Below are 13,896 nucleotides of genomic sequence, written 5' to 3'. Positions count from 1 at the left end.
ACAGACTCCAGAGCTGAGTTCTCAGCAATTATTGACAAAGGGAAGGCAGTGGTGTGGATCTCCTTGCAGGCCTCGCTAGACTCTGCGGACTCGGCTGCCTGCACTCTTTCCTCCGGGATAGCCATGAGGAGGAGCTCATGGCTACAAGCGGCCGGGCTGCCCCCTAAGGTGCAGCAAACCCCACAGGACCTACCATTCGAAGACGTAGGGTTATTCTCGGAGCAAACAGACTCCAGGCTGCACAGCTTAAAGGACTCCTGGGCAACTATGAAGCCGTTGGGTATGCACACGCCGGCAACCCAATGAAAACATTTCAAGTCCCAACCACAACAACAGGATTTTTATAGATGTAGGGGCAGGAATGGCAGACACAAACCCTCCCATCCTCCTCCTGGGCAGCGACAGGGCCCAATCAAACCTTCGTTAGGCTCAAAGCAGGCCTTTTGAAGGTCCACCTGAGTACAGAGCACCTGTCTCAGCACCGGATCCTTTCTCATGTTTTTTGAACCATCTATCCCACTTCTACAGTGCTTGGTCCCAAATAACTTCGGACTGCTGGGTTCTTCGCATGGTAGAAGTGGGATATTCTCCCCAATTCTGCTCCTACCCCCCCCAATCCCTCTTCAGGGACCCCTCTCATGAGCAACTCCTTATCCAGGAGGCGCAGATGCTCCTCGCCATAGGAGTGGTGGAGGAGTTTCCTCAGGAACTCAGAGGAAAGGGATTCTATTCCTGATACTTCCTAATCCCCAAAACCAAGAGGGGTCTCAGACCTATTTTAGACCTGCGAGGACTCCACAAGTTCCTCGTGAAGTTGAAGTTCCCCATGGTCTCCCTCAGTACAATTATCCTTTCTCTGGATCCAGGAGTCTGGTACGCTGCCCTTGACATGAAAGATGAGTACTTTCACAAAGCTATTCAGCCTGCACACAGAAGATTCCTACTGTTTGTCGTCAACCACAAACATTATCAGTTCACTCTCTTTGGCCTGTCAACAGCCCCCTGAGTGTTCACCAAGTGCATGTCAGTCATAGCAGCCTTCCTCTGAAGGAGGCAGGTGCAGGTATACCCAGTGGTGAGGTGGAGCCAGTTCGCACCGGTTTACGCGAACCGGTTGTTAAATTTTGAAGCTGGTTTAGAACTGGTTGTTAAAGGGGTGGGCAAACTCCGGGACGCGGGCCACATCCGGCCCGCAGAACCATCCTGTCCGGCCCACCTGAGGAGGCTCCCCTGGCTGAGAATCCCTTTTTAATTTTCACTCACCCGGCGGTGCTCCGGGTCTTCGGCAGCACTTTGACAGCAGGCCCTTTACTCGCTCCGGGTCTTTAGTGGCTCTTCAGCGGCAGGCACTTCAGTGCCGCCGAAGACCAGGAGCAAGTGAAGGATGTGCCGCCAAAGACCCGGAGCAACTGAAGGAACCGGATCTTCAGATTTTGGCAGCTCATCACTGGGTATACCCCTGCCTCGACAACTGGCTGCTCAGGGGGCGCACCAGGGAGCAGGTGGAATCTCAAGTCCATTTAGTCAGATCCACTTTTGAGAGACTGGGTCTCCTCCTCAACGAGAACAAGCCTTCTCACTGACCCAAATAATAGCGTTCATCGGAGCTGTGTCGGACTCAGTTCAGGCAAGAGCACTTTTGTCGGAGTCCCGATTCCAAGCCATGACAGACATCATTCAGTGCCTTAGGCAGTACCCCACCACTACAGCAAGGGGATGCCTGAATCTCCTTGGCCACATGGCAGCCTGCACTTATGTGATCCAGCACGCCAGACTGAGGCTCAGGCCACTTCAGGTGTGTCTTGCTTTGGCCTATCGCCCAGGGCACGACAGCCTAAACTCAGTGGTCACTGTGCTGGAGCAAGTGCTCAAGTCCCTCCAATGGTGGCTCGACCCTCGGACAGCGTGCGAAGGAGTTCCCTTCAACAGCCCCCAGCCCTCCTTGTCCCTGGTAACGGACGCATCAGCCCTGGTATGGGGTGCGCATTTGGGAGACCTCCAAAAGCAGGGTCTATGGTCGCAGGACGATCTCTCACTTCAAATCAATATCAAGGAGCTGAGGGCGTTGCAACTAGCATGCCAAACCTTCCAGGCCTGACTAGAAGGCCAGTGCATGGCAGTTATGACAGACAATGCTACTGCCATGTTTTACATCAACAAGCAGGGTGGAGCCCTCTCCTCTCCCCTATGTCGGGAAGCCCTCCAGCTATGGGAGTTCTGCATAGCCCACTCCATTCACCTGGAAGCATCCTATCTACCAGGAGCTCAGAACGCGCTGGTGGACCACCTCAGCAGATCCTTCCACAATCACGAGTGGTCCATCTGGCCAGATGTCATACACTCCATCTTCCAAAGGTGGGGGTTTCCCCAAGTCGATCTGTTCGCCACAGTGCCCAATGTTCTACTCCTTCCAGAAGCACAGCCCAGGCTCAATCATGGACGTACTCCTGCTACCCAGAGGAGGCCGCCTGCTCTACGCCTTTCCCCTGATCCCTCTCATGCACAAGGTTCTACTCAAGGTCCGCAGGGATGGAGCGGAGATAATTCTGGTGGCACCAGCGTGGCCATGACAACACTGGTACACCACGCTCCTGGGGCTGTTGATGGACGCCCCGATCTCGTTGCCACTCCTCCCCAACCTGATCACTCAGGACCATGGTCGTCTTCATCATCCCGACCTCCAGTCCCTCCACCTCACAGCCTAGAAGCTTCATGGCTGAACCCCACGGAGCTTCTATGCTTGGAACAGGTAAGGGAGATCTTACTTGGCAGCAGAAAGGTCTCCACTAGGGCCACATATCTGGCAAAGTGGAAAAGGTTTACCTGCTGGTGTGACCAGTGTCATATACCCCCACTTCAGGCACCTATATCTCTCATCCTAGAGTACCTTTTGCACCTGAAACAGCAAAGCCTGGCAACGTCATCCATAAAAGTACCCCTCGCTGCTATCTCGGCCTTCCAACTGGGAGTGTCTGGATGTTCCGTCTTCGCCAACCCCATGGTTGGCCGGTTCCTCAAGGGTCTGGAATGGCTACATCCCCAGATTAGACAGCCTGTTCCTGCATGGGACCTTAACTTGGTCCTCTCCAGACTAATGGGGCCCCCCTTTGAACCATTGGCAACTTGCTCCCTTCTCTACCTGTCGTGGAAGGTAGCCTTCCTGGTCGCCATTAAATCAGCAAGGAGTGTGTCCAAGTTAAAGACCTTTACCTCAGACTTCAGGTGCAACTCAGACCTCACCCAGCCTTTCTTCCTAAGGTTGTGTCACATTTCCATACTAGCCAAGACATATTCCTGCCTGTTTTTTATCCTAAGCCTCATGCCGGTAGCCACGAGCAGTTGCTGCACTCTCTCGATGTAGGGCGGGTGCTAGCATTCTACATCGAGCTCACTAAACCATTCAGGAAGTCTAAGCAGTTGTTCATAGCCGTGGCAGACTGGAAGAAAGGACTTCCAGTCTCATCTCAAAGAATATCTTCCTGGATCACATCATGCATCCGCACATCCTAAGAGCAGCCCCAGCACTTACGGCACACTCCACAAGGGCACAGGCCTCATCGGCGGCATTCCTGGCCCAGGTCCCGATACAAGAAATCTGCAGGGCAGCAACTTGGTACTCAGTGTATCTGTTCACCTGTCATTATGCCATCATCCAGCACACCAGAGATGATGCAGCATTCGGCAGAGCGGTGCTCCAATCAGCAATTCTATAACTCTGACCCCAGTGCATAGGTAAGGCTTGGGAGTCACCTAATTGGAATCGATATGCGCAATCACTCAAAGAAGAAAAAACATTTACTCACCTTCTTGTAACTGTTGTTCTTTGAGATGTGTTGCTCATGCCCATACAAATACCCACCCTCCTAACTGTCTGTCAAAGTAGCTGGCAAGAAGGAACTGAGGAGGAGCCGGGTCGGCAGGGGCATATATTCAGCGCCATGAAGGCGCCACTCCAGGGGGCTCCACAGCCAACCCGACAGGAGCTGCTAAGGGAAAACTTTCTGACGACTGTGCACACAGCACACACCTACCTAATTGGAATTGATATGAGCAACACATTTCAAAGAACAGTTACGAGACGGTGAGTAACCGTTTTTTACCTCATCCACCTTCTGTCTCTAATAGCCTGGGACCAACACAGCTACACCACCACTGCATACACCAATATCTCTAACAAACCCATGTGGACCAGAGTTTGGTTTATGCCCAGCAACTTTGCAAAATTCTAGCTGTCCACATGACCCGGGTGAGTAATCAGCCAGCAACCCCTATAAGGAGGACAACCTTACAGAAGACGGTAGCTGCTCAGGTCCTCAGAACACTGGCTAGACTTAAGAACACTCATCAGAGAATTGCCAAAACCAGAACAATTGCAGCCAAATGTGGACATAAGAATGGCCATGTTGGATCAGACCAATGGTCCAGCTAGTCCAGTATCCTGTCTTCTCACAGTGGCCAATGCCAGCCTCTTCAGAGAAAGTGAACAGAACTGGGCAATTTATCGCGTGATCCACCCCATTGTCCAGTCCCAACTTCTATCAGTCAACAGCTGGCAGCTATGCTAAAACGCTGAATTATAGGTATTGTGAGGAATAGTGTTTTGGGCCATTACTGTAGACTATACCATAGTAGTTAAATAAAAGTTGGCACAAAAGATTGGCAAAGAGACATGGAACCTTTCAGATCTAGCTCGCTGCTTTGAAGGTCAGTGACCAAAAACCATCAACGACTATCAGCTGTTTGGCAGATTATGTGAAAGGGGTTGGTGCTTTCAGTACTATTTTATTCTGAGTGGTCCAATCCAACAGGACAAAGCCTACCATCACCATTGACCATAATCAGTAGACCACGTTGTAACATCAGAAAATAATCCTATCTTCTACACCCTAGAGGTAGGTCCCCCTCCAGGTCAGGTCTGAAGCACAATGGGGAAACAGGGAGTTTGCAGCTGCCCATGTCCTGTCAGTTCTACAAGTGGACTTCATTTCTCATCACTATCAGACTGGCACTAAATTAACAGAAAATACTTGTCTGATCTCAGAAGCTAAAAAAGGCTAATGTAGTGCCCATCTTTAAAAAAGGGAAGGAGGATGATCCTGGGAACTACAGGCCAGTCAGCCTCACCTCAGTCCCTGGAAAAATCATGGAGCAGGTCCTCAAGGAATCAATTCTGAAGCATTAGAGGAGAGGAAAGTGATCAGGAACAGTCAGCATGGATTCACCAAGGGCAAGTCATGCCTGACTAATCTAATTGCCTTCTATGATGAGATAACTGGCTCTGTGGATGAGGGAAAAGCAGTGGACATGTTGTTCCTTGACTTTAGCAAAGCTTTTGACATGGTCTCCCACAGTATTCTTGCCAGCAAGTTAAAGAAATATGGGCTGGATGAATGGTCTATAAGGTGGATAGAAAGTTGGCTAGATTGTCGGGTCAATGGGTAGTGATCAATGGCTCCATGTCTAGTTGGCAGCCAGTATCAAGGGGTCGGTCCTGGGGCCGGTTTTGTTCAATATCTTCATAAATGATCTGGAGGATGATGTGGATTGCACCCTCAGCAAGTTTGCGGATGACACTAAACTGGGAGGAGAGGTAGATACGCTGGAGGGTAGGGATAGGATACAGAGGGACCTAGACAAATTAGAGGATTGAGCCAAAAGAAATCTGATGAGGTTCAACAAGGACAAGAGCAGAGTCCTGCACTTAGGATGGAAGAATCCCATGCACCGCTACAGGAGGTCATCTAGTCCAACCCCCTGCTCAAAGCAGGACCAATCCCCAACTATATCATCCCAGCCAGGGCTTTGTCAAGCCTGACCTTAAAAACTTCTAAGGAAGGAGATTCCACCACCTCCCTAGGTAACGCATTCCAATGCTTCACCACCACCCTCCTAGTGAAAAAGTTTTTCCTGATATCCAACCTAAATCTCCCCCACTGCAACTTGAGACCATTACTCCTTGTCCTGTCATCTGCTACCACTGAGAACAGTCTAGATCCATCCTCTTTGGAACCCCCTTTCAGGTAGTTGAAAGCAGCTATCAAATCCCCCCTCACTCTTCTCTTCCGCAGACTAAACAATCCCAGTTCCCTCAGCCTCTCCTCATAAGTCATGTGTTCCCGTCCCCTAATCATTTTTGTTGCCCTTCGCTGGACTCTCTCCAATTTATCCACATCCTTCTTGTAGTGTGGGGCCCAAAACTGGACACAGTACTCCAGATGAGGCCTCACCAATGTCGAATAGAGGGGGACGATCACGTCCCTCGATCTGCTGGCAATGTCCCAGTGCAGGGGTGGCCAACCTGCGGCTCCAGAGACACGTGCGGCTCTTCAGAGGTTAACACGCGGCTCCTTGTCCAGGCACCGACTCTGGGGCTGGAGCTACAGTCACCAACTTTCCAACGTGCCGGATGGCGCTCACTGCTCAACCCCTGGCTCTGCCCCAGGCCCTGCCCCCACTTCACCCCTTCCCTCCCCCTCCCCTGAGCTGGCCATGCTCTCGCTCCTCCCCCTCTTCTCCCCAGAGCCTCCTGCACGCCACAAAACAGCTGATGGGGAGGGAGGGGGAAGGCGCTGATTGGCAGGGCTGCTAGTGGGTGGGAGACGCTGGGAGCAGGTGGTGGGAGCTGCTGACTTATTACTGTGGCTCTTTGGCAATGTGCACTGGTAGATTCTAGCTCCTTCTCAGGCTCAGATTGGCCACCCCGGTCTAGTTTTTCAGGCTTAAAAAGAGAAAAATATAAAAAACTAGTTTGGTAGTTATAAAACTCTACAAAAACAAAGACCAATGAATTCACAGAGTCCTGAAGCATTTGGTATAGTTTCCAGGTGTTTATTTTCCTTTGGCAATAAATCATCAATTCACACAGTTTAAAAACTCAGCTTGTTTAGAAAACTCATCCTGATGGGTGGAGGAGAGAATGGGAGGATGTACAACGGTCACCCTTGGATTATTAAAATACTAGAACCCAGCAAACCAGCAGAGACATCACCAATCTGCCATTTGTGAAGAATCACTAGGATTTTCCTGTAGATTGTTCCATAAATAGGACCCCTTTTAAAAGTGATTGCTAATGTATGATGTTAGAGTAGAAGTATTATTCCATTTATCACCTTGATGTAAATTTCTATATAAAGAACAGCTGTGAAGCTGAATTTAGAGCTCAACTGTATGTTATCAAGAGGCACACCACCTATTTTAGACCCAAATTTAACTCCATCCCACTTAGCCTGTTATCCTGCTTTAAATTAGAGCTGATAAGTCTGAAAAATTGAACCTATGAAAAAGCGTTCTGCTGAAAAATACATCCCCCATAATGTCAGACTTTGCCTATTGTGCTCCATTTCTGGGTTATTGTCATAATCTTGGAAGAAAGTGCGCGATGCCGGTATCTTTAAAACAGATCCTCAATAATATTATGCTTGTATTCCACAGCAGCAGTGGCAACATCCATGATATCCAGGGACAAAATACCAGAGTATGAACCACATGCAAGAAATACAGATGAAAACCTACTAGAAGTCATAGCGATATCTTCATTATATAGCTGTAGTCAAGAAAACTTTGGGAGACATAAAAGAGTGATCTCCCTTTGTTTTGTAAAAAGTGTCATTCATCATAAATGCTAGAATTATTTTAACCCAATACATGACAGATACACATAATTAGTATTTAAGAAGTTCCCTTCAAATCCATTTTAATGTTCCAGTTTAAGACACAAGGAGCCAAGAAAAGAACATTCAGCATTCTCATTCAGCTCCTCTTTGAAAACACAGTATACAAACCCGTACCAGCAGCTACATGTGCATGGGATGAAAGTGTGTTGGGCTGAACTATGCTTCAGGCTCTGAAGAAAACGTATTCATTTGGCAGAGGCACTCTGCAGGAAAACGGTATCCTTCGAGCACAGTGTAGTTTAAAATAAACCTGTGCCTGATTTAACAAGCATCAGTCACAGAGATACTATGTGATTTGGCTTCAGCATCATTCAGTAACTTGACTGACTGAAAACGAATTACCTCAGGAAAATCCTGCAATTTAGGTTATCGACTGTCAAACTGTCAAAGGCAAGTGCTTAATTTACAATCAATCTTTAAGGTACCAATTACACACGCTAATGAAGTAATTAGGGATGCAGTTAGTGATCTGCATGTGCAAATGGCCATTTGCAACTCATATGTGCAGATAGAATCTAAATTTAGACTGCCAGATTTGCATGTATGAGTTCTTTCTTAAGAAATTATGGGCCCAGTGCATAAATTACAATCATGCTATAGGCTATTTTTATATTTCACCAAAATTCTGGGTACAGTTCAGAGGCAGGTGTTTAAAAAAAATCACTAACTCTTAGTTTATAAAAAAGGTTTACGTTTAATAACAAATTCAGCAATTGCCTGGTTGGGGCAGCTGAAATATCAGAATCCAAATGAAATATAGTCCCCAATCGCCTTCTTTAGCTTTATAAAATGGCTGTTATTGGGGCTGGGGGGAAAGGACTCTGGGTGACAACGTTTCCGACTGTGAAGATACCTGTAGAACTGCATCTGCAAATGCAGTATTTGGTCAATATACTCAGTATATTTTTATAACCATGAAATGACTTTGGCAATGGCGGGGCAGATTTCAATGGATTCGTATTCCACATCACAAAGCACAACAGTGCCAAAGACTCCAAGGAGATGGCGCTTCCACCTCATCCTTACAGGTGCTTCTCCGAGGTCAGGATTGAGGTGCAGTTTGCTACACATGCTCTGTTAATTAATAACCCAGATTCTCAATCTTGCACTTCTCACTAAACATTATTTAAAGATAACTTTAAGAAGGAAGTCATGACAACAAGAGTAATACAACACTTCAAGGGAGGCAGGAGTATTGGACATGTATCCTTCCACTAGGTTGTGAAGGTATATTATTGCTGTTTTATTGCTTACATAGTTTATACTGGGAGTAAATAGTTCTTGCCGTTTGGATTTAACAGTTTTCTCTACCACCTGGATTTCTTCCAATTATTGTTTTAAGGCACTTAGATAAAGTCCAAACATTAGAGATATGCTATAAAGCAAAATGAAAAAAAGTTCACAGAAGAAGTGGAAGGATCTTGTAAAAACATTTTTATACTGATTTTTAAAGACTAGGTCACAACCTATAAATGTCACACTTTGCCAAGTAGAATACCTCTAACCTGGATATCTCCTTCATATTTTGTTGGTGAGGTGACTCCTGGACATGCAAGCCTTTTATTCCCAATTCTGCAACCCTTCTGTTAAGAAACACTTCTTCACACCAAGAGCCCCAATGAAGCAAGCCCCAATTCTATGCATTTGGGCTCCCTGAGTGAGCACCATTCATCAGCAATGATTGCAGAATTGGGATCTTTGTAGGATTAGGTAAAAAAAACAACCACCAGATATTCAGGAGAAAGAGCCCAAATCCTGCAAGGTGGAATGGGACTTGAGTGGTCAGCACTTTACAGAATTGGGTATCAGAATAAGCTTCTTCATATTCACACACAACTTCCAATAATGTCGGTGGGAATAAGACTTAGTGAGAGGAGAATTAGACCCTTTAAACTGCAAAGCAGATGGATTTGGTCCCAATGGCTCTTCTAAAATAAAATCTGGTTAGTAACTGGGAGCACAAATATAACTTCATTCATACCTGAACCTACAAGTATGCTGAGGTAAAGATGCTGCCTTCAAAGTTAGCAAACAGAATTGGAGTATGTGTCTATATATTTGTCAGCATAATTGCTACCCAATCAATTATCTCTATCATTAATACCAAAGCCAACAGTTTAGCAGTGTCTGTTCCCAGCATAGAGCTGATGGCCAGATTTTTATTTTTTTCTTCATTCAAACATCTTCTACCATTTCTGTTTTGCTTTCATCAAGTATAAAGGGCGAATAGAAGTCTTTGCTCTTCATGTGTGTATCCAGACCCTGAAATTATACGACAACAACATGCAATTAGGTTGTAAACACGTCAGACTTGGTTAACTTTGTTATTTTTAGTGCATGTAGTACTGGGGAAGGGTGACTCACAGCTCAGGAGGCTAAAGATTTTCTAAAGAAACAAGTACAGGCCCAGCTTCCCCTGCAGTCTGCTACAAAGCTGAACCCGGTGTTTCCACAGAGATGCAAAGGGGCTCAGCCACCAAGTGCCCATTAAAGTCAGTGGGAATGACATAGCTGAACCACCTTGCAACAGATCTCTAAGAGGAAGAAAGGTGTGTTATTAACCCAGGCTAGTTAACACATGGTAACTAACTCCAGGCAAAATCCTAGTGAACACAAGGCAGTTTGTAGTTAACATGTGTTAGAAGGAAGAGTTTAACCCTAGGCTCCTTCATAGTCTTTAGCTATGGCTACACAGCAGCTGAGACAAGTAATTCCCAGTCGCTCTTGTGGGGCTGTTATTTCCTGTCCTATCTATCCTAGATAAAGCTGTGTGCTGCATGGCCTGCCTCCTTCATGCTGCTATATTATTCTAGGCTGCTTCCCCTTTCTTCCACACCCTGCCCCTGGCTAGAAACATGGAAAGAAAGCCTCTCCCACACGATCCGGTAAGTAGTGGGGGGAAGAGGAGCTCTCCCCACAACCAAAAAAAAAAAAAGTTGTTCTACAAAGACAATCAGTTTCAGGAGCAAGACTCCACAGATTTCTTCTGAAATCCAGTCTCGCAGAGAGGCAGAGCATATACCAAGCAGGTTTGTTGCTAAGTATTATTTGCTCACTAAGGGAGAGATCCTTATCTGATGTAAACTGGTGTGCAGAACCACCCCATCTAAGGATCTGGCCCGATGAATTTATTAATCGTTATATTTTGCACATCCAGAAAGCTTTTAGTCAGAGGATCTCTCGAAGCATTTATAAATCTTAAAGTTTCACAGCCCCAAGGGAGGTAGGTATTACAAATCTCATTTTATAGATGGGTAAAATTGAGACACATGGAGATTAAGGGATTCAACCAATGCCATACAGTTAGTCAGTGGCACAGCCAGAAATCTAAGGCAGAAGGTCCTGAATCTCCGGCCCCTTGGGCTAACCATTACCCTATTTCCAAGCAAGGTGAAGAAACCTGCTTTTTCAACAGGATATATATATATATATATATATACACACACACACACACATATACACACACCATTAAAAATATCTGCAGAGACAATTATACTCACCTCTCCAAAATAAGACACTAATGGAGAAATCTCACACACAGCAGGAGGATCTTCAGTTCCTGATAAACTAAAGAATAAAACACAGGATTAATCTTTCTCTTTATATGTCTGTACAATGATAGCATCCTTGAGAGAGCTCACAGAACAGAACAGGCTACCAAAGGGTCAAAACATAGTTTACATTCAGAGATTAAGCCTGGGTCCCGTGACAGTTTAAACCTGGATTATGGGTAAATAGGAGGAGTTAACATTTCCTAGCTACTTCAAATCAAAAGAAACAAATGCACACAAATTTTGATGATGTGCTTTTCAACTAATATTAACAGCTTCTGAGTTTACTGGACTAGGAGATGATGAAACAACAGCCCCACCACCCCTCCATTGTAAAGTTTGTGTGAATTAAGTGTGAGAAAGGAAGCATCTGAAATGGGGATTGTTATATAGTAGCTGACAACAAGATGTTAGTACCCAACAGAACAAAAACACTGCTGTACAATGAGAAGTATTCAGAACAGCTGGTGCAGGTGGGGTAACACATCTCTGTGGTGCTGGTTAAGCCCTTAATGCCGAAAGAAAGATTGACTGCAACAAAGGCAGTATTTCTGCCAATGTTCTCTGTGTCAGGATTTCTATCCTGGGGGTCAGCTTTAAATCCTGCCAGTGCTCCGTGGGTGTGCGGAGGTGAAATACTGACTCAGTAGTCTCCTTGACCACCTTGGCCATGCCCCCGCTCCATACAGCATCACTCACATTTGCGGATGCACGGGTCCCTACACAACCTTGGCATAACTCTGGTTGTGACCACTCTACACTGCGGCAACCTCAGCCCTTGATGGATCTTCTGTCAGCAGAAGCCTCTGCCAGAGGTTTATGCCTATGGGTGTCTCGACCCCATTAAGGGGATCTGCACACTGGCTGCCCTGTGACCTGCACCCAGAACACATTCCACCTCCCACGATTAAGGCTGAGTGTTTGTTACGGAGGTCGCGCAAGTCAAGGATTCTGTGAAATTCCGCAGCTGCAGCGGCCGGTGTGGCTGGCCCCAGGGCTGTCAGAGCAACTGGCCCTGGGGCCAGCCACACCGGCCACAGCTGGAGCCACCCTGCAGCCCCACAGTCAGCCACACCAGCCACTGCTGGAATGGCCCCAGAGGCAGCTGCACCAGCCACTGCTTGGCCGCCCTGGGCAGCTTGCCCAGGGTCCCCCAGAGCAGCAGCTGGTGGGGCGGGACCCAGACACCCCCAGTGCAGCGGCGCTGCGGGCCCCCCGCCCAGTGCAGCAGGGCTGGTGCAGCTAAGATTTAGTCAGGGGTATTTATAGTAAAAGTCATAGACAGGTCATGGGCAGTGAATTTTGGTTTATAGCCCATGACTTGTCCATGACTTTTACTAAAAATACCTGTGACTAAATCTTAGCCTTACACATGATCTCTGAGCAGTTATTAGTATTGATCTCCAGTGGCTCACTTGAGTTTCTCTGGTATCCTGCTGCCATTTTCATCCAGGAATCTGGCTCCAGCCTTCAGAGCCCAGCGGTAATGCTGAGAAAGGAGGGACCGCCGAGCTGTGGTCGGAGTGTCTGCATCAGCCGTGTCTGCATTTTTTAACGGGGAGAACTCCTCTTCCCTCAAAACTTCAAATGCAACAAAATTCCTATCAGTGAAGAGGAGGGGTGAGGAAAGAGAGAAGAAGTTTAATATTGGTCCTCTCTTGATGGTACAGACGCTTACAGTTTTCGCAGGGTGGTGACTTATCCAAGATAGCACTGATATAGCGTAGCCCTAGCAGAATTAAGCCAGGCTTAGCCCCCCTCCCCAGGTGGAGAGTGAATGAATACAAAGGTCCTGGGATGGGAACACAGGAGTAAGGGGGAAAGTAAGGGCAGTTTGGATAGGGAGTTTGTTGTGAAGAGGGCAGGTGACAATTCTACAGAGCTCCCAGGCAGAAGGCTAGGGGAGAGAGACACCTTCAGGGTACAGCAGCCTGCTGGCTGGGAAGCCCCGGCTAGAAGAGTGGTAAGCAAGGGAGCGTGAGCCCAGAGGGTGGGTTACAAGTGGGGTGAACTGAGAGGCAGCAGTAAGGCCGGAAGCTAGGCTGGGTAGCCCTGCTACACTGCACATGAAAATCTGTTACGAAGAAACAGGTCCAGCTGATCTCAGAGCCCTGTTTTTCTAAAACAGAGTAAATTAGCAAAAAGAAAAGGAGTACTTGTGGCACCTTAGAGGTTTCTTTCCTTAGGAGGGGGCTGGGGTCAGCAACCCGGTTATGAACAAGCCACCTGCACAATGCAGTCAAGCAGCATATTAAGTGTGTGTCTACACAGCTGTGGAAGGAACCTCCCAGCCTGGGTCAGGGCTCACGCTAGTGCTCTAAGAGCAGCTGTGTAGACAGAGCTTTGATGTTGCGTCTCAGGCTGGAGGGCGGGCAACGAAACCCACCCCTGCCCTAGGGTTCAGAGTCCGAGCTCCAGCCTGAGCGGCAGCATCAAATCGCTGTCTAGCCCACGCCCTGCTAGCCTGAGTCTGTTGAGCCAGGCTGGGAGGCTCGCTGCCGTGGGCTGTGTGGACATAGCCTACAAAGAGCTGTTTTTCAATACAGGGGAAGGCGAATAGAGTCTCCCCAAAGCAACACCTGCATACTTTTGCATTTCAAATGTGGAAGGCATCTGTCAATGCATTCTGCCACAGTTAAAAATAATTGCTTATAATTAGCCCTTTCAAAGCT

The 13,896-nt window shown here is 47.3% G+C and overlaps 1 protein-coding gene across 1 annotated transcript in view; it reads right to left on the bottom strand.

Moving 5' to 3' along the window:
• Positions 1 to 6,875: 6,875 nt before the first annotated feature.
• Positions 6,876 to 13,896, bottom strand: part of UAP1L1 (UDP-N-acetylglucosamine pyrophosphorylase 1 like 1) — a 32,381-nt gene continuing 25,360 nt past the window's right edge. The window contains exons 7-9 of the mRNA XM_077835864.1: positions 12,640 to 12,825; positions 11,174 to 11,240; positions 6,876 to 9,935 (exon numbers count right to left, since the gene is read on the bottom strand). Coding sequence (XP_077691990.1) covers positions 9,849 to 9,935; positions 11,174 to 11,240; positions 12,640 to 12,825 — 340 coding nt within the window. The 3' untranslated portion in view covers positions 6,876 to 9,848. The remainder of the gene's footprint in view (positions 9,936 to 11,173; positions 11,241 to 12,639; positions 12,826 to 13,896) is intronic.

The sequence above is a fragment of the Eretmochelys imbricata genome, chromosome 16, assembly GCF_965152235.1.
Source record: "Eretmochelys imbricata isolate rEreImb1 chromosome 16, rEreImb1.hap1, whole genome shotgun sequence".
In the NCBI taxonomy this organism is placed as follows: Eukaryota; Metazoa; Chordata; order Testudines; family Cheloniidae; genus Eretmochelys; species Eretmochelys imbricata.
This window is presented reverse-complemented; position numbering and strand designations above follow the sequence as displayed.